Below are 20,909 nucleotides of genomic sequence, written 5' to 3'. Positions count from 1 at the left end.
CGCTTTTAATACGGTTACCACTATTCACTTCTGCATTCACGAGTTGACTCACAGGAGCCTTTGATTATCTTTCTCTCAAAAGCATAATGAACGGAACACCATATATTAAACGGTATGAGGGGTATTGTATTCTTCAAAAAAGTTTTGATTTACACAGAAAAGGTAGAATCTTATCCTTATCCTCTTATGATGTTCATAAATCAAGGAATAAGAAAAGTCCAATAAAAATACACCTTTTGCTCTCCTGTCACCGAACCATTTATTTATTTCCAGCGGAATGAGAGAGAGTTTCCTGAGTAATTCACTCAACACACATAAGGAAAACATCATTGATCAAACTAACCTTTACTTTCCGAAATCAAACTTGACGTTATCTCCAATCAGCATGAAAGGCGCCCAGTTCCCCAAGTCATGATAGCCGTTACTTCTCATCCACTTCATGGCCTGGTGAAGAGACTCACTGGCACTTTCCCCACGAACAAGGTGTTTGTAGAAACGACTCATTAACTGTTCTGTTGCTTCGTCTGGTATGGCCCACAGGGCGACCAATACTGAGCGTGCACCGGATCCTAGGAAAGCCCGAGCGATTCCAACAACTCCCTCAGCTCTAACCTGTCCTTGGGCGCTGTGACAACAGCTGAGTACTACAAGTTTGGCACGCAGTTGAACTTGTGAAATGTCATCCATCGTCAATAGGTAGTCTTTCTCGCATGGAGTCGCGTTAGTGGGGCGTTCAGGGGCGAGGGCAATTTCTCCTCTTTCGGCATGACCATGAGCAGCCAAATGAATCAGACTTACAGAAGGTATCCTCTCAAGAACCGCCTGCTTAGTTGCTTGCCCCTCTAACAAAGACTCAGCTCCGAGTAGTTCTGCTATCATCTCCGCTTCCTTTCTTGCAGAGGGCAAGCGACAAGGGTTCACGTTGCGTCCCTTGTAAAGCACGTCACCAACGTCCGGATCGCCCACGATAAGTGCCCCGGTCTGACTGTGATAATCTGCTGGACTGTCCCGGATGAGTCCAAGAGTCGACAAAGAAGGAACAATGCGGATCCTGTAAGTCTGTGACAGGTATGCCTCACTTTCACTCTTTAATGCTGCATATGGAACTTTGTACAAGGAGCGATGAGGAACAATCACCAGTTCAGGTTCGTCAAGAAAGTTAGCCACGGGGGCGATGATCATTTGGTAACACTCGGCTAGGGTGGGGACGGGTTGTAGGTCTTCTTCTTCCTCGGTCTCCAATAGGCGAAAACCTGCCGAGCTCACTTCCTCTAATGCTTTATGTGTTGAGTCGTCGGCTTTTAGAAAAAACAGTGATCGATCTTCGCATTGCTCTTGACGGAGGACATTAAACCTTCTGAAGGTTTTCTCACTGAAAACTTCGTGAACTTGTCTTCCCAATCCCTTTTTAACAAAACATTCGTTGACGTCTACTTTACGGAAAAGTGTTGGCCTGTTCCCTTTAAGGACCCACAAAAACATATCTTGGCAGAAATATGAAACGTAAAGACAGTTACAGTCAATTTCGTTTTTCACGATTCTTTCAATATCAGGCCATGACAGCGGAATGACTGAAATTTGTTGTTGGGGAGAATACTGCTCTGAGATTAAGTCTGCCAGAGCTCTGCCTCGTTCAAGCTCTAGAACACAAAGAGCTTCTTTCGGATTTCCCACAAGACAATACAATGCGCTTAGTAATTGATAAGAATCACTGTGTTGGTCTAACAGGGATATCTTAAATTGGTCATTGTGTCCAAGAAAACCTCGCATTTTCTCGTACTTGTTAACGCTTGCCTGGAGATTCGACAAAGCATCATCATTATTATTTTCTAATATGGCATCGTGTGCAAGGAGGAGGTGCCATACTGCCTCTCCAGCTAAGTAACTTATCTCTCTGCTAATGTCAAGTGCTTTCTCGTGATACTCTTTAGCCTCAGCATATTCACCGAGAGATTGACACACAGTTCCCAGGTTCCCATAACACACCGCTTCTCCATGTCTGTGACCAATTTCTTTTCTGATCACAAGTGCGTTTTTCAGGTATGTTTCGGCCTTTCCATATTCACCGAGAGATTGATGCACAGTTCCAAGGTTCCCATAACACGCCGCTTCTCCTTGTTTGTCACCAATTTCTTTTCTGATCACAAGTGCGTTTTTGTGGTATGTTTCGGCCTTTCCATATTCACCGAGAGATTGACACACAGTTCCCAGGTTCCCATAACACGCCGCTTCTCCTTGTTTGTCACCAATTTCTTTTCTGATCACAAGTGCGTTTTTCTGGTATGTTTCGGCCTTTCCATATTCACCGAGAGATTGATACACAGTTCCCAGGTTCCCATAACACGCCGCTTCTCCTTGTTTGTCACCAATTTCTTTTCTGATCAAGAGTGCTTTTTTGTGGTATGTTTCGGCCTTTCCATATTCACCGAGAGATTGATACACAGTTCCCAGGTTCCCATAACACGCCGCTTCTCCTTGTTTGTCACCAATTTCTTTTCTGATCAAGAGTGCTTTTTTGTGGTATGTTTCGGCCTTTCCATATTCACCGAGGGATTCATACACAGTTCCCAGGTTCCCATAACACACCGCTTCTCCTTGTTTGTCACCAATTTCTTTTCTGATCACAAGTGCGTTTTTCTGGTACGTTTCGGCCTTTCCATATTCACCGAGAGATTTATACACAGTTCCCAGGTTCCCATAACACGCCGCTTCTCCTTGTTTGTCACCAATTTCTTTTCTGATCACAAGTGCGTTTTTCTGGTACGTTTCGGCCTTTCCATATTCACCAAGAGATTTATACACAGTTCCCAGGTTCCCATAACACACCGCTTCTCCTTGTTTGTCACCAATTTCTTTTCTGATCACAAGTGCGTTTTTCTGGTACATTTCGGCCTTTCCATATTCACCGAGGGATTGATACACAGTTCCCAGGTTCCCATAACACGCCGCTTCTCCTTGTTTGTCACCAATTTCTTTTCTGATCACAAGTGCGTTTTTCTGGTATCTTTCGGCCTTTCCATATTCACCAAGAGATTCATACACAGTTCCCAGGTTCCCATAACACACCGCTTCTCCTTGTTTGTCACCAATTTCTTTTCTGATTACAAGTGCGTTTTTGTGGTATGTTTCGGCCTTTCCATATTCACCGAGAGATTTATACACAGTTCCCAGGTTCCCATAACACGCCGCTTCTCCTTGTTTGTCACCAATTTCTTTTCTTATCACAAGTGCGTTTTTCTGGTATCTTTTGGCCTTTCCATATTCACCGAGAGATTGATACACAGTTCCCAGGTTCCCATAACACGCCGCTTCTCCTTGTTTGTCACCAATTTCTTTTGTGATCACAAGAGCGTTTTTGTGGTATGTTTCGGCTTTTTTATATTCACCGAGAGATCGATACACAGTTCCCAGGTTCCCATAACACGCCGCTTCTCCTTGTTTGTCACCAATTTCTTTTCTGATCACAAGAGCGTTTTTGTGGTATGTTTCGGCCTTTCCATATTCACCGAGAGATTTATACACAGTTCCAAGGTTCCCATAACACGCCGCTTCTCCTTGTTTGTCACCAATTTCTTTTGTGATAACATGTGCGTTTTTGTGGTATGTTTCGGCCTTTCCATATTCACCGAGAGATTCATACACAGTTCCCAGGTTCCCATAACACGCCGCTTCTCCTTGTTTGTCACCAATTTCTTTTGTGATCACAAGTGCGTTTTTGTGGTATGTTTCGGCCTTTCCATATTCACCGAGAGATTGATACACAGTTCCTAGCTTCCCATAACACGCCGCTTCTCCTCGTTTGTCACCAATTTCTTTTCTGATCACAAGTTCCTTTTTCTGGTATGTTTCGGCCTTTCCATATTCACTGAGAGATTGATACACAGTTCCCAGCTTCCTATAACACGCCGCTTCTCCTTGTTTGTCACCAATATCTTTTGTGATCACAAGTGCGTTCTTGTAGTATGTTTCGGCCTTTCCATATTCACCGAGAGATTTACACACTGTTCCCAGGTTCCCATAACACGTGGATTGCCCTTGCTTGTCGCCTATTTCTACCATGATGCTGAGTGCTTCCTTATAAAGCCTTTTAGCCTCGTTGCATTGACTTTGAAGGTGGTATAATTTTGCTATTCTGTAGGTTATCTGGCCTTCTTGGTATTTTTTCCCATGTACGCGTAGAAAGTTTAAAAGTTTCCTACCACATTCTATCCCACTTGTGTGATCGTTAAGAAGGCAGTACGTCTGAAACAATGATAAGTATATCCATGTGTATGCTAATTCAACAATTTTCTTTTCTTTAGCAAGGGCTTTTTTGTTAAGCAGAATTAAACATTCCTTGCACAACTCAAGAGCTTGTAGAACTCGACTTGTGTTGCGAAGAAATGTGGCAACGAATGTACCAATAAAGATGGTCGTTATAACTTCCTCTGTGTTGTCCATAATGGTCTAAACTAGAAACTAGAGAAAGAAAACAAAAGCACAGTAGTCATGAGTTGTTTGTGATACTGGCAAACCAGTGTTGAGCGGACACCGTGTTTTCAAAAAGCGGTCAGTAACTGGTAAGGACGTCAGTTTTAGAGGCTATAAAATGCATTTATTTTATAACAGAACATTTGAGTAAGTTTCAGTTGTTATTCGCCTTCTCCGAACAAGAATTTTATTTTGTTTGTCCCGGTCTATTTCACTGCTATTCACGTTCTTTGAATATTTATCATAACGTGAAGTCGTGCAAAAGGTAAAATTTACTATGCTAAACCAGACTTCCTGTATAAATAAATAAATAAATAAATAAATAATTAAATAAATAAATAAATAAATAAAGACTTGAGAAGCAGGAGCATATATTTATGTAAATTTTACCTTTTGCACGACTTCGCGTAATCATAAATATTCACAGCACGTGAATAGCAGTGGAAGAGACTGGAACAAACAAAATAAAACTCTCGTTCGGAGAAAGCGAATAATAACTGAAACTTGACCAAGATTCAGCCTTCTTATCTAACAACGGTTTCGATTCCTGAGCCTAAAACTTGCGTGAATATCGAAAAGAATTCTTACTCTAACCGCTTGTAATTTAACAGAAAAATCGCTGGGGGCATTTTAAAGATATCTCGATTTATGCAAAGTAGGAACTTTTTCATTCATCTGCGCTTTATTTTAACTGTTTTCAAACATAAATATCTTAAAATCGGAGACACCCATGAAGCTCAATATACTTTAGAATGTTTTGCTATGAGGAATGAGCCTTTAACAGAAAAGACAAAGTGTCAAGTTTTATTTTGCCAGAGCGGATATTGGTGAAAAATGCGGGAATAAACAAAATCACCCCATAAAAATTGATTTATTATTTACTTGAAAACGCTCTTACAGATTTTTTTCTAATTTTGCCTTCAAGTTGTCTAGATTGAGTAGTTTAAATCCCTAAAGTTTCGTCATAAAGTGTCTGACTAGATTTCGAGATAATCGACAATGTCTAAAATGAAAGGCAATGCGCTTTCGTTGCTATGGTAATAGCTGTTGTTTGGAAACCGATGAGAAAATTAACTTTGATCATATGTTGAAGTGATGATGTAGTATGAAGGAGATCGAAGTTTATCTTGTATGCGAGATTGTAATTTCAAAACTTCCACCCTAAGTCCAAAAAAACAGCCGCGAGCCTCCTTAAAGTGTATATGACACAAAAAAATTTCTTCTCTATTTTGCAGTTTTTTATATATAAAAACCGATTTCAAACTTAAAACTTACATGAACTTTTCCAAAAGCCGTCATTTCCCGTTCAAAACAGTGCCATTTTGATTCCAAAAGTGTCGCTGCCGCGCGCGGCCAAAACATCATGTGATAAGGGTATGTGACGTCACTTTACTTGATAACAAAACAAAAATGGTGGCGGCGTAAAGCCACTTCGCAGAGCATGCAGTCGTTCTTTTGGAGGTGGAGCGCCTAATATGTACTGATTTCTTACAATAACGCTGGGGAAAAATGCCCAAACTTCTTATGAACCAGCAGTTTTGGACAAAAGCGTCAAAGTAATTGTAGTTAAAACGATTCAAGGTCTGCTAGTCTGCTACTTGAAGTTTAGGTGTTTTTTTACTTGAAGCTTTTGCTGTAGCTTTAAACGGCACTCGTGGTGTTTAGGGATCCGTCTCAGTGTGAGATATAACTTAGGAGGAAGGCCAACTGATTATATCATTTGAAAAACAGGACAGGTAATTCCGTGGTCTTTCAGGTTAAATTCGGCGTAACGCTGCAACGCGCGACAAGCGCGTGGTCTTCAGTGTAAATAAGACACGATATTATAAATTTCGTCGGACATTTCTAAACTCGACTAGTTGATTAATTATTTCGATGCTTGCTTTCCACATCTGACTGCTTTTTCGTCTGTTGCGATCTGTTTAAAATTCTGACGCAGCTTTTAAGATTCATTACTGGTTAGTAAATTCCCGAAATTAATTTAGGAGTTGAAGTTTAGAAAATTAAAGATGCTGATCAGTTGCCGAGAAGAGACAATAAATCAACTTCAAATCAATGTTGATTCTTGGATGGAAATTATTCCCGTTATTACCAACAAATGACAATAACCAAAGATCTCTGAGAACATGTATTTACAAAATTAACATTTAATAGCTCTTCTCGCAAGTTCACAAATAATGAGACGCCGTCCCTCTTTGTTTACCCCGAGTTATGTCTCTGCTCGTCCTTTATCTCAACACCAGTGCGGAATTGGTATTCGAATATAACAACAACAATTGAAAAGGAGGCTTTTGCTTAAACGCTAACAGAATTCGACTAACAGTCGCTCCAACTGTGCACAGCTAACGATCGTCGAAAATCAACATGGCTCGCAACGGCATGTCTAGTCATTAATGGTTCGATACGACCCACGACGCTTTACTTTTCTCCTCTCCTTGTCCTTGTTCGCTTGAGCTATCGAAAGATTAGAAAACATCTCAGATATAAGCGAATAATGCTGCTGAATGCGAATATTTTGAAGCGTTTTGTAACCAAAACACAACACTTCCGGGAACAATGACAAGTAGAGTGACGTCATTATGTGGTAAATTAGGTCCCAGTCCAGCGACATTTTTTAAAAGGAAAAAGCGGGTGTTTTTCCCAGATAAAACTAGTTTTCAAAAAATTTAGACAAGTTTTATTCTCAAAATCTTTTTGTACACGCATTAAACTCCTAAAAAGAGAGAAATTTTTCTTGTGTGTCATATACACTTTAAGAAAGTTAGGTTTCCCTATTATCATTATCATTATCATTATCATCATTATTATCATCATCATCATTATCACTATTATGCAGCAGTGAAAATGTCTATATGTTGATGAAGGCACTACAGGGCGCTATAGCGTAACCTAAAGGCCGTTGAAAAATTTCTCCAGTGAAAAATTTAAAATTACTTCATAGATAAAATCAATCGAAACCTAATAATTGCTAAAAAAAAAACAAAAAAGAGAAGTCCTTGTAGCACGTGAAAATGATAAAATGCTAAAATAATGATAATCCAATCTCTAATTAAAATAGTCGTTTCATCGTTTCTAACTAGCGGATCCGCTGTTTATGGCGTAAAAGTTCTCAGGTCATCACTTTGAAATGTCGTGCTATGCTCAGACTTCTTGAGAGGACGGCCTTCTGCATCTTTAGAAGCTCCTCTTTGCTTCTTAGGGCAAACGACCTTTTTTTAGAAGTTAGCCAATCAGGATACGCGAAGTTCATTAACGGCCACGCCTCCTTGCAACGCCCAACAGGCAAGTGACGCAAAAACCAATTATTGAAAACATGTTTTGTATTTTATGGCTAACTTTTAAAAAAAGTTTGTTGGGTGGCCACGGTAAGGCGCGTCGCACTGTAAAGCCTGTATTAAAGTTCCGCCTCTTTTTGAGTTCGCAGCATCTTTTGTGCAGTGCAAATAGTGTTTCGCATTATTTCAGTTTTACCGTAACTGTTAAAGGAGCGAAAGTAGAGATTACATATACACACATTGATGTTACACTGTATTGATTATTGCAATCTCGCCATGCTCCCAAAGACAGGGAAAACGTTCAGCTAATCCATGCTGATGTCTGATGTAGTCCCGCACGCGTTTTTCAGTTGGTGCATTGTGTTTGCTATCGCCTCTGTAATTTGTAAGTTCTCTTTTAAGTCTACACGTTTTTCAGTGGTATTTACCCTCTGCTTTCTGAATCAAATGACTTATGACCCATCAATTATTTCCACTTGCCTACAATTGGATGAAAAGTGTCACGTGACTAGCATACTCCAAATAAAAGCGGATGATGTCATCAAATGATATTACTCAGAATTTAAAGCTCGAGTCGTACGTTATAAAAATTACTAAACTTCCCTTATTGTAACATTTCTTTTACAAACGTCTCTTGTTTAATAATCCCCCGGCCTGATTCCCCATAAAATGCACGCCGACTGATTACCCGTTCTATTAAAATAAAAGAATCCCGGGTCCGTCGCTGCAGTGCAATAAATTTGGCAGGTGAAAATAGAAAAAAGTTGTTTGAAAACTTCAAGAAAAATTGGAAGAGTGCTTTGTTGTTGAATGAAATTAGCACAACAATATACTGGACGTAAAGACTAGGCCAGAAACACTTAAATTTCAACACACTACATACGGGGCTTTCCCTTTGTTTGGTTTGAAGGCTTCAGATATTTTTCCTCGGAAATTTATTATCTGTTTCTTCTAACTCACAGTTTTAATCTTACAGAGCTTTGCTGTACAAAAACTGTTCGCTTCACGGAACAGATAATCGCCACGAACAAATAATCCCTGCGGTATATTTTTGCCCCAGATAGCTGTCAATGTTATTAGCCGGCGCGGGTCGCTGCGATCGGCGGCTCCAGTAATACTACGATTTTGTAGGTCATCCACTCCAGGCTTACCTTGCTGATTTCACTGCTTTTTCCGCTCGGCCAAACAAAGGTCCATAATTCTATTGCTTTCTCTCCTTCTGATTTCAAAATTTCTTGTTAAACGGAGCAAAAACCATTAGGTTCCGTGCTAACTTTTACGTATTTCATCATCCTATAACGAAAACATGCGGTGGTTTGATCGGTCCCACAAATACCTTCTTTACAACTTTCCTTCGTAAGAAGCGCTAACATTTTAGGACAACACAAGCAAACAGCTGAATAACTTTCAATCTTCATTATCAAAGTGTATATTCCCCTCACTACCTTACGTATGTTTTCTGTTCTTGTATTTTGGGAGAATTAGCATATTGATGTCAAAACTTTTTGTCTTTGGTGATCAATTGGTGTCTTCTTATTACCTGTATGTTTGAACTTGAAGTGATATTGTAAGGAGAAATACCACTTAGACTACATTTTCATGTCTCAAATCTTCAACAGAATTTTTAACGTTAAGATTTTCTTCTGAGCTCTGCTCGGGATAAAAAAATTAGCCAGCAATGCGACTGATTATCGAAGTGAAAGAAAGGTCGAAACTGTAGAATAAGCCGGTTGAGCGGAAAATTAACTTTCGCTACTGAAAACGCACATATATTTAAAGTTAGCATTCACTCATGCGGGGCGTAACAAAAATCAACTTTAAATAAACAAAATAAATAAATAAGAAATTATATATCCTTTGTAACCCTTTTGCTAATAATCTGTTGAATTCTATCACCATGAGTTTCGCCCCTTTTCAGATTGATAATTCTGCTGCTTTCCTCTCCTTTACATTTCAAAATTTTCTTATCAAACAAAGTGAAGGTCCGTACTATTTCTTCGTATTTCATCGTTCTGTAACAAAAATAAATAGTTTTTTAATGAAACCCACAAATTCCCTCTCAGAGAACCCAACGAGAGGATGTAGCAAAATCTTATTTCCCGGCCCGGATTTACTAGCTGTCGTTTGCTTTACGAAAATGCTAGCCGATCTTATCTTTTTTTCGTTTTAGAATTTTTCCTTCTTCGGAAACGAAAGAGGTTAGTTTTACAGTATAACAAAATTTTGACTTACTATTTTACCGAAAAAAACTTGAATATTTTGTTGTTGTTTTAAACTAAATCCGAATTTCTGAGGTGATTTACAGCTTCCAAACAGATTTTCACTGAAATATATCGTTGGGTCGGCCCCTAACCCTCTAGCTCTTAAAGGATTTCTTATATTACGTAACAAGGGGTCACTGGACATTTTGGGATCACATTTCCAAACAGCTTTTTACAGTGAAAATAAATCAAAGATTATGACACGACTGTGTTGCTATTTGTTGTCAGTAGAATGACTTTTATAATTCCATCAGGGGCGGCACCCAACGGTTCACAGTTCGGTTGATATCTGTTCGGAAGGAGTTGATCGCCTCAGAAATTCGGATTTAGTCGTATTCTGTGGGTAGCAGATATGTCGATCATTAAAAAGGCGAAAAAAGGTCAGCTGACATTCTCGTAGCTTGTAAATACTGACAATAAAACTTCCATTTCCTTCTCCGATTCTCCTGCCCTTTACGTCTTGTTTTGTATTTTCATGTGCATGTTTTGAATTGCTAATTTACCATCTTTCAGTATTTAAATCATAGCTACTTGTTGTCACTTTAGTCTGAAGATGATATAGTATCATATCGAAATATATCAATTAAGTACATTAACGTTTCCTTGCATTTGTTGTCCACATCATTGACACAATGCATTTACTCGGAATTACATTTATTCCTTGTCTCTTAAAATTATCAGCGGGTAATGGTTTTTAAAACTTCCTTCCTTAAAACTTTCTGCGCCTTAAATTTTCAACTAAAGAACCCGAAAAGATCAATCTGTATTTCTAATAGTTTACATGAATATGCATTTCAAAGGAGACAAATTGATTTCAGGGGAACACATGAGATAACAGTTGAAGTATTTTGCTTAAATTTTCTGATTGGGTTTCCCTGTGCTATACTTGACTAGCAGAAATACAACAAATTTTCAAAACATCCAAAACTTACCACGATGCCTCTTTCAGTCACAAATTATCTCAATGCGCAATAATCGTAATACACATGATACGTCGTGGCGAGAAAAAGGTCCTTTATTAATAGCACTGAGAACTCGAAAATAAAATACGCAATGTTCGGAAATGATGCACGCAAAATTCGAAAACGAAACACTCAAGGCTCGAAAACAAAACATCTGAAAACTCGAAAACAAAAAAGCCAACGTTGAACGATATATCTAAACTAAAAATCTAACTACCCGCGTGTCGCTGCGACTGATGTCTTTAGTAATACAAATTAAACAATTTTACAACAATATTGCTTTCTTCTTTTTTGTTGGTCTTCCCCCCCCCCCCCCCCCCCAGGCCTACCTTGCTGGTTTCGATCATTGTATAATTTCACACTAACTCTTTACGGCCTCACTATCTGCGTATATATTCTCACTGCTGTGCGTATTTTTTCTATGTTGCTATTTAGGAGACTTTATTTCGATGCCAACACATGTTATCTTTGGTGATCAGTTCGTGTCTTCTCATGACCTGCACGTTTGATCTTGTAGTGATATTGTAAGGACAAATTAAATCAGATCAAATGTCCAAAAATTGAGCTACTGTTTTCAAACAATGCCTACATAAAATAAGTTGTCAAAGTTTTAGCGCTATTTTCTCGAATCAATTTTTCACTTGAAGGGGAAACTTTATAAAGAGCTAAAACTCAAAGGGAATTTGTTCGTTTGCCCATAAATTTGGACAGTATAGCTAGTTTAAAATATAAACAACAAATCGTGTCTGCGAATGTTTTCTTTCCAAATATTTTTTGTCAGAGAGCGATTTTTGTACGATCACTCCACATTTTTAAAATCCTATTTCAAAAATGTTTTGTAACTTTTCACTGCAATTGAATTTGGCAAAAAGCAAACATATTTTTTTAGCGCTTTCGTTCCGGAAACGGAGTAGCAAATTAAATAAGCGAAAAACAAAATTTGCTTTGACTTGTAGCTTTCAAAAGGTGATTCGGACGCTCGCACTTAGAGGTCGTGAAAAATTCGGCAACTCATTTTATTACAAAATTCTTGGTATAGTTCGATAGCCAGCTCTATAAGCTTTAATTTGATATAGCGATCTTTATATCTTTAGTTTAAACCGGACGCGCTACATCGCATGGACGCGAGACACCTTTAAAGGTATACGGTAACCTTAACTTGGTTAGCCTTTTTTTTCGGAGGTAAGGGGGGGGGGGGGGGGGTGGATGGGGGAAGATTTCAATTCTGACATCCAAAGATGGCGTTAATTGGGAGAAGGAGTTATAGAGATGGAAGGGAGACTTAATAGAGTATTAAAGGTAGTGATATAACTTTTACTTTTAGGTTACAACTTGGAGTTACGGAGCACGAATATATGCTAATTAGGATATGCTAATTTATAGTATGCTTACTAAGGAAGTAAGGTTCTTTGGTTCATGGGTAGGGTTGATAGGGTTTGTGGATTAGCATATATTCGTGCTCCGTAACACCAAGTTGTAACCTACTTTTATTTACTGCTTTTCATTTTATTTATTTACTGTATTTTATTACTTTTTTACTGTTTAACTGCTAAAAATAAATTAATCACTCAATTATTCATTGTTCGTTCAGTAAACCTTGATATGTGATATTACCAACTAAGACCTTTGTTCAAGCCCTGGATTCTAAAATTGAAAGTGTGATATTGTGTCCACTGGTTATGTCCAGGGGGTGGGGAAGTGGGCAGATAGGACGCTTCCAATGTACCTTTTCTTCAATATCCAAGGCCATTTGAGAATTGAATTTATGACCAGTGTACTGTAAAAGTGAAACAAAATAAGGGTATTTGACACATTTGAATGATCATGTACAAGAACATTTTGATATCATTTCTGTGACCAGGGGGGAATTTTATTTCCAAAGAAAATTATTTTAAATAAGGCGATCTCAATTTCCCACTTATGCCTCCCCCCTCAGTGTACCATGGTCATCTCCTCTCCCCTTCCCCTGTGCGCTCATCATGGGTTGTCGTTTTTGCTTTATTTCGTTTCAGCTTGGTGAAGGAAGCCCGGGATACATGAAGTGGCTTAGCGACACTGTTCCTGAAAAGTGAAAAAAAAGAAGTTTAATTTTCCATTCCAGAAACCGTCAGAACACTGTTAGTAAGGGATTATGGGATCGTTTGGGTAGATGAATAGAAATAGCGTTTTCTCGGAGAGGCATGGTTCTTTTTAAATAGTTTCACCTAAAAGAGTATTTCCTATACAACTGACCGCCGAGAAATGCGCTTGTATTCATTGGTGCAATTTCCATCCGCCTACCCAAACGATCCCATAATCCCTCGCTCGCACCAGTCCCCCAAAGATTCTGGAGTGAGAAATAGGCTCCTTTCGATATATCGAAATTTAGCCAGACAGCGAGGCTGAGAGGACACAAACAAAGGAAATGAATTATCATGTTTATTCAAGCACTTGCTTGACAGCTAATGGACTTGAACTAGCAAAACCACTGTATGAGGTGCAATTCTTCTAATTGAGCCGGATGATTGATGCAAGCCCGCTAAAATACGGTGTTGAACTTGTCGTTGTGGAGCTGTGCCAACTTAAAAGTCACGTGTCCTTCTGCTGGTGTTTCTTCTGCTCCTGTAATAACTGCTGTAGAGGCGACATGCCTTCTGGCGTAGAATTAAAGTCAGACCCCCATATAGACTGCAAGTAAAATGGAACGATACAAATCATTACAAGCCAGAAACTAAGTTAATTTGGGAATTCATTTGGCAAACACTTGAGTGCAGTTACTGTACTGACTTACAATGACTTGTGCCAACTGCGATCACAGTCAAATTTTCACGTAAATCAAGGCAATTCGTAACAAGTTTCAAGACCGTTTAGTCATCCAAGAGGAGTCGATGCAAGTTCTTTAGCTACAACGCCGGAAAAGGAAGCATAAGGCCAACATTATTTTTTTGCAGGGGGAGGGATGGGAAAAAGGGTTAGAGGGGTCATCCTGTCCCTGGAGTTACCACGCCGTTCATTCGCGCTGCAAAACGTATATGACAATTGACCTTGAGCTCTGCTCCTAACGGATTAAAGCAAAAACAACTTTGATCCACTTCATACAGAATGATGCCGGGAATTAGAAGGGCGTCTTTTGCTGAGTCACCAAGCTAACATTTCGCCAAGAGCCCTAGATATAAAAGCGAGAATGGTCCATCTTTTGGTTTGGTCTCCATTTCGAGATTGCATTGAAACAGCTTTGTTGTTATACCAATTACGCGTTCAGTGTGCCTTATTACGAGTCTAATCCGCCGTACGGAAAAAGATGGCGCCTCGCGCAGAATTCTGGGTAGATCGACCAAATCGATAAAAACAAAGATTTCGTGATCGTTCAAATTTGTGACAAAATGTAAGGTGTATTATCACGAAACTGAATGCCTTACAAGTGCGCTGTTGGGGGTTGCCCCCACAAAAGTTGGATTCACAAGACACTTACTTTTTATAGTTTCCCAACTGACCGGAAACTTAAGCAAAAATGGGTTTCTGCTATAAATTTGAGAACGAAATGCTACAAGTGGAGGGCGAGTGATCGTGTTTGCAGCGCACACTTTCGTGACGGTCACAAGTATGGTTGTAATAATATCCCTTCCATATTTCCAAGACGTGACTTAAAAACAGACCAGATAGTCTGGCCAGTAGATATATCGTGTCTTCTGTTGAAGAAAGCGCCAGCGCAAAAGGAACTTGGGCAGAGCAATGGCAACATTCCGGTAGTCCAGTCCAGCGAAAATCTTACGCAGAAGTCTCTGATCGAAGCAAAGAGTGACAAGACGCAAGCATCCGAGTCTCTTCAAGTGCAAATGCCTGTAATGGAAGCTGAAGAAAGGAAATGTGGATGTCAGAAAAAAATTGATGGTTTGTTGGAGCGAATAAGACAGCTGGAAGAGCGAAGAGAAATGGAGAGGTTCGGAGTTCGTCGGTTTATGGCTTCCGACTCGGACATGCGATTCTATACGGGACTACCTGATTACCAGACATTTCTTGCTTTGTATAATTTCCTTAAACCAAGACCTGGCTTCTCCCTCAATTACTACAATGGCTATTCAAATGTTTCAAAAGATCCTTCTTATGTTGTCTCGAGAGGAAGACCTCGACAGCTGTGTACCATAGACGAGTTGTTTTTGACCATGACAAGATTGCGCTTGGGATTGCTGGAGAAAGACCTGGCTGATCGCTTCTTTATCTCACAGCAGGAAGTCTCCGAAATTTTCTCAACCTGGATTGATCGAATGTCTGACTTTCTAGGGAAACTTTGCTTCGCAACGGATCGGGAAACAATGAGAAAGAATCTACCAAGGTGTTTTAAACCTGATTACGAGGACGTATATTTGATTATCGACTGTACGGAACTTTTCATTGAGAAACCATCGCAAGTAATCCAGCAAAGTGCTACCTGGTCGGAGTACAAAGGCCATAACACCGGAAAAGGTCTGATTGCAATTTCACCGCTAATGCTGCCAGTCTTCGTTTCAGACATATATCCTGCGAGCAAATCTGACGAAGAAATCCTGTCTGATAGCGGTATTTTGTCCCATGCACACCAGGGAGATAGGTGGCTTGCTGACAAGGGGTTTCTTGTTCAGCATATTCTGGACAACTTTGGTGTCAGAGTGGAAACTCCGGTTAAGTTGGAGGGAAAACAGCAATTTTCCATTGACGAGGATGTGCACAACAGGAAGAACTCTCAAGTAAGGGTCCATGTGGAGAGAGGGATTAGGAGGGTCAAAGTTTTCAAAATCTTGCAAGGGAACATCCCACTTCGAGATCTCCACCTGATATCCAAATTGTGGAAGGTCTGCTGCTGGCTGACTGCGTTCTTGCCACCTCTTATTAGGGATGATGGGGAGTTAGTTGATGTTGATTCAAAAGAAGAGTAATTAAGAATTATTTTCAAATTAGTTTTAAGGAGACCCTATAGGGGGGTGGGGAGGGGGGTCATGTGTCACTTGTTTGAAATTTAAAAATATGTCTTGTGTCCCTGTCATGGTCTTTTATCAATGCATTGTGTCGCTGATGGAAATTGGAAGACAGTAATTGTTCATTGTCACAATTTCGTTTCCGGCTTTGCTGTCGCTTAATTTGGACCATGTTGCTTGTTGGAATATTTTACCCTGGCAGGGTCTCTTTTAAGTATTTTTAATTTCATCAAAACTATAACAAAATTCTCAAATTCAAACATTGTACTTAATGCTGTGCCAATCCCATATTTGCACACAATCTTGTACCAAAGGTTTGCTCCCTACATTATTTTCTCAATTTGAGATTGTTATAAAAAGGTTTTAATGGGAGAAGGATATTAGCCAAAATACTGATGTTAAAATTGAGCATTCTCCATAATTATTTTATTAAATTATTTATAAATATTTAAATATGCATATAAGAGCAATAAATATTTATTTTCAAGATAATAATTATCTGCATTATTTATTAAATTATCAAGCATGATAAAGTGATCGATTTGATTATGAAAATTACACGTAGAATCATATTTACAATGTTTCGGTGTCCTCATGACACCATCATCAGGTCAAAATATAATGTTCAACAGATAACAAAAATATTAATGTTCAAGTTCAAGTTCAAGTCCCTTGAGGCTGGGTGAAGAGTTTTGCTTTTATTGAGTCACTTTGAATATTAGCATAAAAGCAAAACTCTTCACCTAGCCCCAAGGGACTTGAACTTGAACTTGAACATTAATGTTCTTGTTATCTGTTGAACATTATATTTTGATCTGATGATGGTGTCATGAGGACATCGAAACATTGTAAATGGAGTCCTAAAGTGATGACGTCATAAAAACTAAATTTATGAAATTATGGGATTTTTTTCATATGGTTGGAAAGAGCGTGATGAAAAATGCCTACTTGCCAAAAATCAGCGTCTTGTTGCGATTTGGGGTCGAGATATTAGCTCTGTTATGCCCTGATGACTCCATACAAATCCTTCTAATTTTGCCTCAGTTCCAAACGTTTGGATCTGAGGCAAAATTAGAAGGATTTGTATGGAGTCATCGCGGCATAACAGAGCTAAATATCTCGACCCCAAATCGCAATAAGATGCTGATTTTTGGCAAGTAGGCATTTTTCATCATGCTCTTTCCAATCATATGAAAAAATCCCATAATTTCAAAAATTCTAGTATTTGTGACGTCACACTTTAGGACTCTCTATGATTCTACCCATAATTTTCATAATCAAATTTATTAAATTATTTGTAAATATTATATAAGACCAATATTTTTTTCTTTGTAAGATAATATATGTACTTTTTGATTGAGTGGATTTGGGCTGGTTGAGAAAATATTTGGCTAATAATGGTCATGGCGTATGTACGGATCAAGTGCAGCAAGGTCTGTGGACCGTGACTGAGAACCAGATATTTTCCTGTCTGCATGGCCTGACCTGAGTTAACTTTCAATCTCATTGCATGCAACTGTAAGAATCCCTAGTAATTCACACACAGTCGGTCATACATGTATGAATCTCTAGCATCACCTGCAGCTGCAAGAATCTCTAGCATTGCATACAATCATGTGAAAAAATGAATCTCTAACATTGCGCATTGTCATTTGAATCTCTAGCATCACATACAGTTATACGAATCTCTCAGAGCATCGTATACAGTCACATGAATCTCTAACATCGCATACAGTCATGAATCTGTAGCGTCGCATAACCACATGAATCTCTAGCTTACAGGGCCAGCCATTTTACAGCTTTTTCCTGTCCCACTCACACTAAATGTAAAGCTTACAGCCCTTGATATGGGCATTTTCTTAATACTTTTCATATAAATATATAAGCAAGTACTGGTTGTAATGGTAATGATAAATTATGTAATTATTTATTTTAATTAAATTTATTTATAAGTATTTCATGACCAATAATAATTTCTTTTTAAATTTATAATGATATATCTTAAATTGAATCATTAATCAAGATATATATTTATAAATTTATGTGTATAACAATATAGAAACATTGATTTGGTTAGCTGAACCATAACATGACATAAGAAAGAAATAAAAATCAGCAACTGTTTCCTAATATTGCCATGTTGTCAAGATTTGTCAGCATCATGCACCTCCCAAAATTCACATAATTCATGGATCTGCCCCTTCAGCCTTTTATTTTAATATTATGAATATTGGATTTACAAGCGTTCTGTGGTTAAAAAGATTAAAAAACATGAGCTTTCGGCTATCAGTCTATAGCCTTTAGACTGATAGCCAAAAACTCATGTTTTTAATCTTTTTAACCAGAGAGCGCTCTTTAATCCAATATGTTTTATCTTGGTTAGAGCTCTATTTTTACTAATATTATGAATATTAATGTACTCTCACACAAACTTGACTTCACGGCAGCCTTTGGCCAAAGCATTTGCCCATTGCCGGAGGACTAACAAGTTTTCAAAGTCTGGGACTTGTCCGGCCAGCTCTTCAATTTTTGCATACTGATTGCCATCACATTTAACATCAGATCTCGATAAGGGCTTGTTGTCCAGAATTGCACAGCAAACTCGGATAAAAACATTAACAAAACTGGTATTATTTTTAATTAAGAAATACCTAGATTTGTTTAATTCGGGAACAAATGACTGAAGGATTCCATGATTTCCTTTGGCACACACTTGCTGCAGATGAACTTGACACACGTGGGTGCCGCTGATCGACTCCAGTGGCTCTTCACATCCTTCAGCACAGGTCTTTACTTCAAGTAAACACAGTCCAGATAGTTTGATGTTGTTCCCATTCTTCACATTGATCAATCTCTTGCACGACTCCCCCCTGAAATGTCCCAGCTGGTGATGCACCAAACCGGCTGTCCGATTCAAGTGGGAACATCTCACATTCCATCACATTTGCACCACTATCGGTCTTGAAACAATTAACAGCCGAGGATTCAAATTTAATTCCTCTTTGGAAATTTTGGAAGTTTTTGGGTGGCTCTTGTTTTTTGTTGATAACACAGCTCCAAGTTTCCACAAATTCTTTTTTCCCATACAGTCCAATCAATGCCGGTGCTTTTGAAGATGTCACTTTCCCGATTCGATCACGGAACCAGCTCTCTGATCGCTGCTGTGGAAACGCTTGTATTCTCGGCTCGAATGTGCTGTTTTCTTTGTGAATGTCAGATGATGGATCAGATGATGGGCCAGGACTGGACTTCTCTTCAGAACGGAGGAAGAGGGATTTGGAAACAAAGCGCTGATATTTTGATCTGGTTAGTTCCTCGCGCAGCATGTCAACACATTGTTGGTCTACTTCCGGTTCGCCTCTGGGCCGTGAGCTGTAAAGGATATTTACTTCGGCAGGTAATTTGCGTTTTCTGCCTCCTGCATTATCTCGACTGAGGACATGCTTCTCAAATACAATCTCTTGTGGTGGCTTTCGCTTCATCACTTCTTTTTCCGGGTCTTGATGAGCTTTCATCGACGGTACTCCCCACTGCTGGCGTACATCGGTGCAGCTAACAGGCTTCGGTAGGTCTTTCGCTCCAGACATTTTTGCTTCTACCAGCTTATACGCCAGAGCCGCTATGTGTTTACAGAAGCCGCGCTTGCCAGCAGCACATGACTTGTCCTTAGCTGCGACAATTCTGCCTGTCTCCTTGTTGAATAGAATCGAACAAGAATAAATCCCTTTTCCCTTTGAAATCCCCTTCGCTTGCTTCATGGCCGGCCTGGTGTGTCCCTCCAGCAAAAACATGTCATGTCCTGGCAGCAAATTAATTCTCATTTGTTTTCCAGAAGTCTCGAATTTTTTAGTCTTTGAAAACGCATAGCCCTCCGTTACATGCCTTTTGTCGTTTGTTTGTTTGAAAAAATCTTCAACAGCTGCATGAGTTAGGCTAGGGATGCCTTTCAACGAGGTCGTCCACTTGTCCGCGGGGATTCCCTCGCCATCGAGCAATGTTTGCGTCAGAATTTCAGCGTCGCTTTGACTTTGTTTTCTTTTTTGTTCAGACACTTTACCCTCTGGGTCCACCAACAGCCTCTTATCCCAACCATATTTGATGTATATCTGAATTCTTTTGATGATAAATACGAAAAAACCTTGTCAAATTGAAATGTAAACATTGCGTGCATAATCGTCGATGTATAAACAATGAAACAAAGTTGCGAAGCCCTTTAAAGACTTACTTGGCTTTTAACTCTTTCAAAGTGAGGTCGCTCAAGTTTCTGGATCCCCTGCACTTTAACCATCTTATCGCTTCTGCTTTACTTAAAAAATCGACGTCTTTCGTTAATTTCGCACCGTAAATTTCATTTTCGTCCAGGTCAACGCACGAACTTTCGTGACCCGCGGCCATGTTTGTTGACATGACTTTGACGTGTTTGGTCGATCTACCCAGAATTCTGCGCGCGGCGCCATCTTTTTCCGTACGGCGGATTGGGGAGGTTGTAACGCAAGATAATAGATGGCACTTCTTGACTTGCTTTCTGTCCTGTCAGGTTTACCACTAAACAACGAATAAACGAAGCAACCGTACCTTACCTAGCCTGAAGTGCAGGCGTTTTTATTTTAATTATTACTGTTATTATTATTTTTAATATTATTTCTTTTATGGGCTAGTGCCCCAGTAACAGTCCTTCGTTAATTGTGCCGTCATCTTGGATTTCCAAACGTAGACTCACGCCAGTCTTCTTGTCGTCATAATCCAAGATGGCAGTACAGCATTCCACAAAGAAAATACTACAACCTTACCTGCAAACCATGCGTTCCAGCAGGACTGGTTCCTCCACTACTACTGGCACTGTTTGGAGCCCAGACTCCAGAGCCAGCCCAGCCATCACAAAATAAACTACAGACGTTTGACTGAAATAAATTTCCGCTATTAGCCAATTCCGGGGGGAATAGTAAAACTCCTCGTTGCTTCATGCTACAAGAACAGGACCTATAAGCCATTTGGCTCGTTTCAGAATCC

At 39.4% G+C, this 20,909-nt stretch overlaps 2 protein-coding genes and 1 long non-coding RNA gene across 3 annotated transcripts in view; all 3 read right to left on the bottom strand.

The window, feature by feature from the left end:
- The window catches only part of LOC146463903 (uncharacterized), a 60,375-nt gene that overhangs the window by 4,006 nt on the left and 35,460 nt on the right, over nt 1–20,909 (bottom strand). The window contains exon 3 of the mRNA XM_085083889.1: nt 344–4,046. Coding sequence (XP_084940015.1) covers nt 346–4,046 — 3,701 coding nt within the window. The 3' untranslated portion in view covers nt 344–345. The remainder of the gene's footprint in view (nt 1–343; nt 4,047–20,909) is intronic.
- On the bottom strand, nt 13,492–20,890 carry LOC146463906 (uncharacterized). The gene is made up of 2 exons (XR_014856795.1): nt 20,690–20,890; nt 13,492–13,635 (listed from the first exon to the last, which is right to left on the bottom strand). It is a non-coding gene; the product is annotated as an uncharacterized LOC146463906 (long non-coding RNA).
- LOC146463907 (uncharacterized) lies at nt 18,695–20,294 on the bottom strand. The gene is made up of 2 exons (XM_085084013.1): nt 20,125–20,294; nt 18,695–20,012 (listed from the first exon to the last, which is right to left on the bottom strand). The coding sequence occupies exons 1-2, from the start codon at nt 20,292–20,294 to the stop codon at nt 18,695–18,697; spliced, it is 1,488 nt and encodes a 495-aa protein (XP_084940139.1).

Source organism: Pavona decussata, unplaced genomic scaffold (genome assembly GCF_977016875.1).
Source record: "Pavona decussata unplaced genomic scaffold, jaPavDecu1.1 SCAFFOLD_174, whole genome shotgun sequence".
In the NCBI taxonomy this organism is placed as follows: domain Eukaryota; kingdom Metazoa; phylum Cnidaria; class Anthozoa; order Scleractinia; family Agariciidae; genus Pavona; species Pavona decussata.
This window is presented reverse-complemented; position numbering and strand designations above follow the sequence as displayed.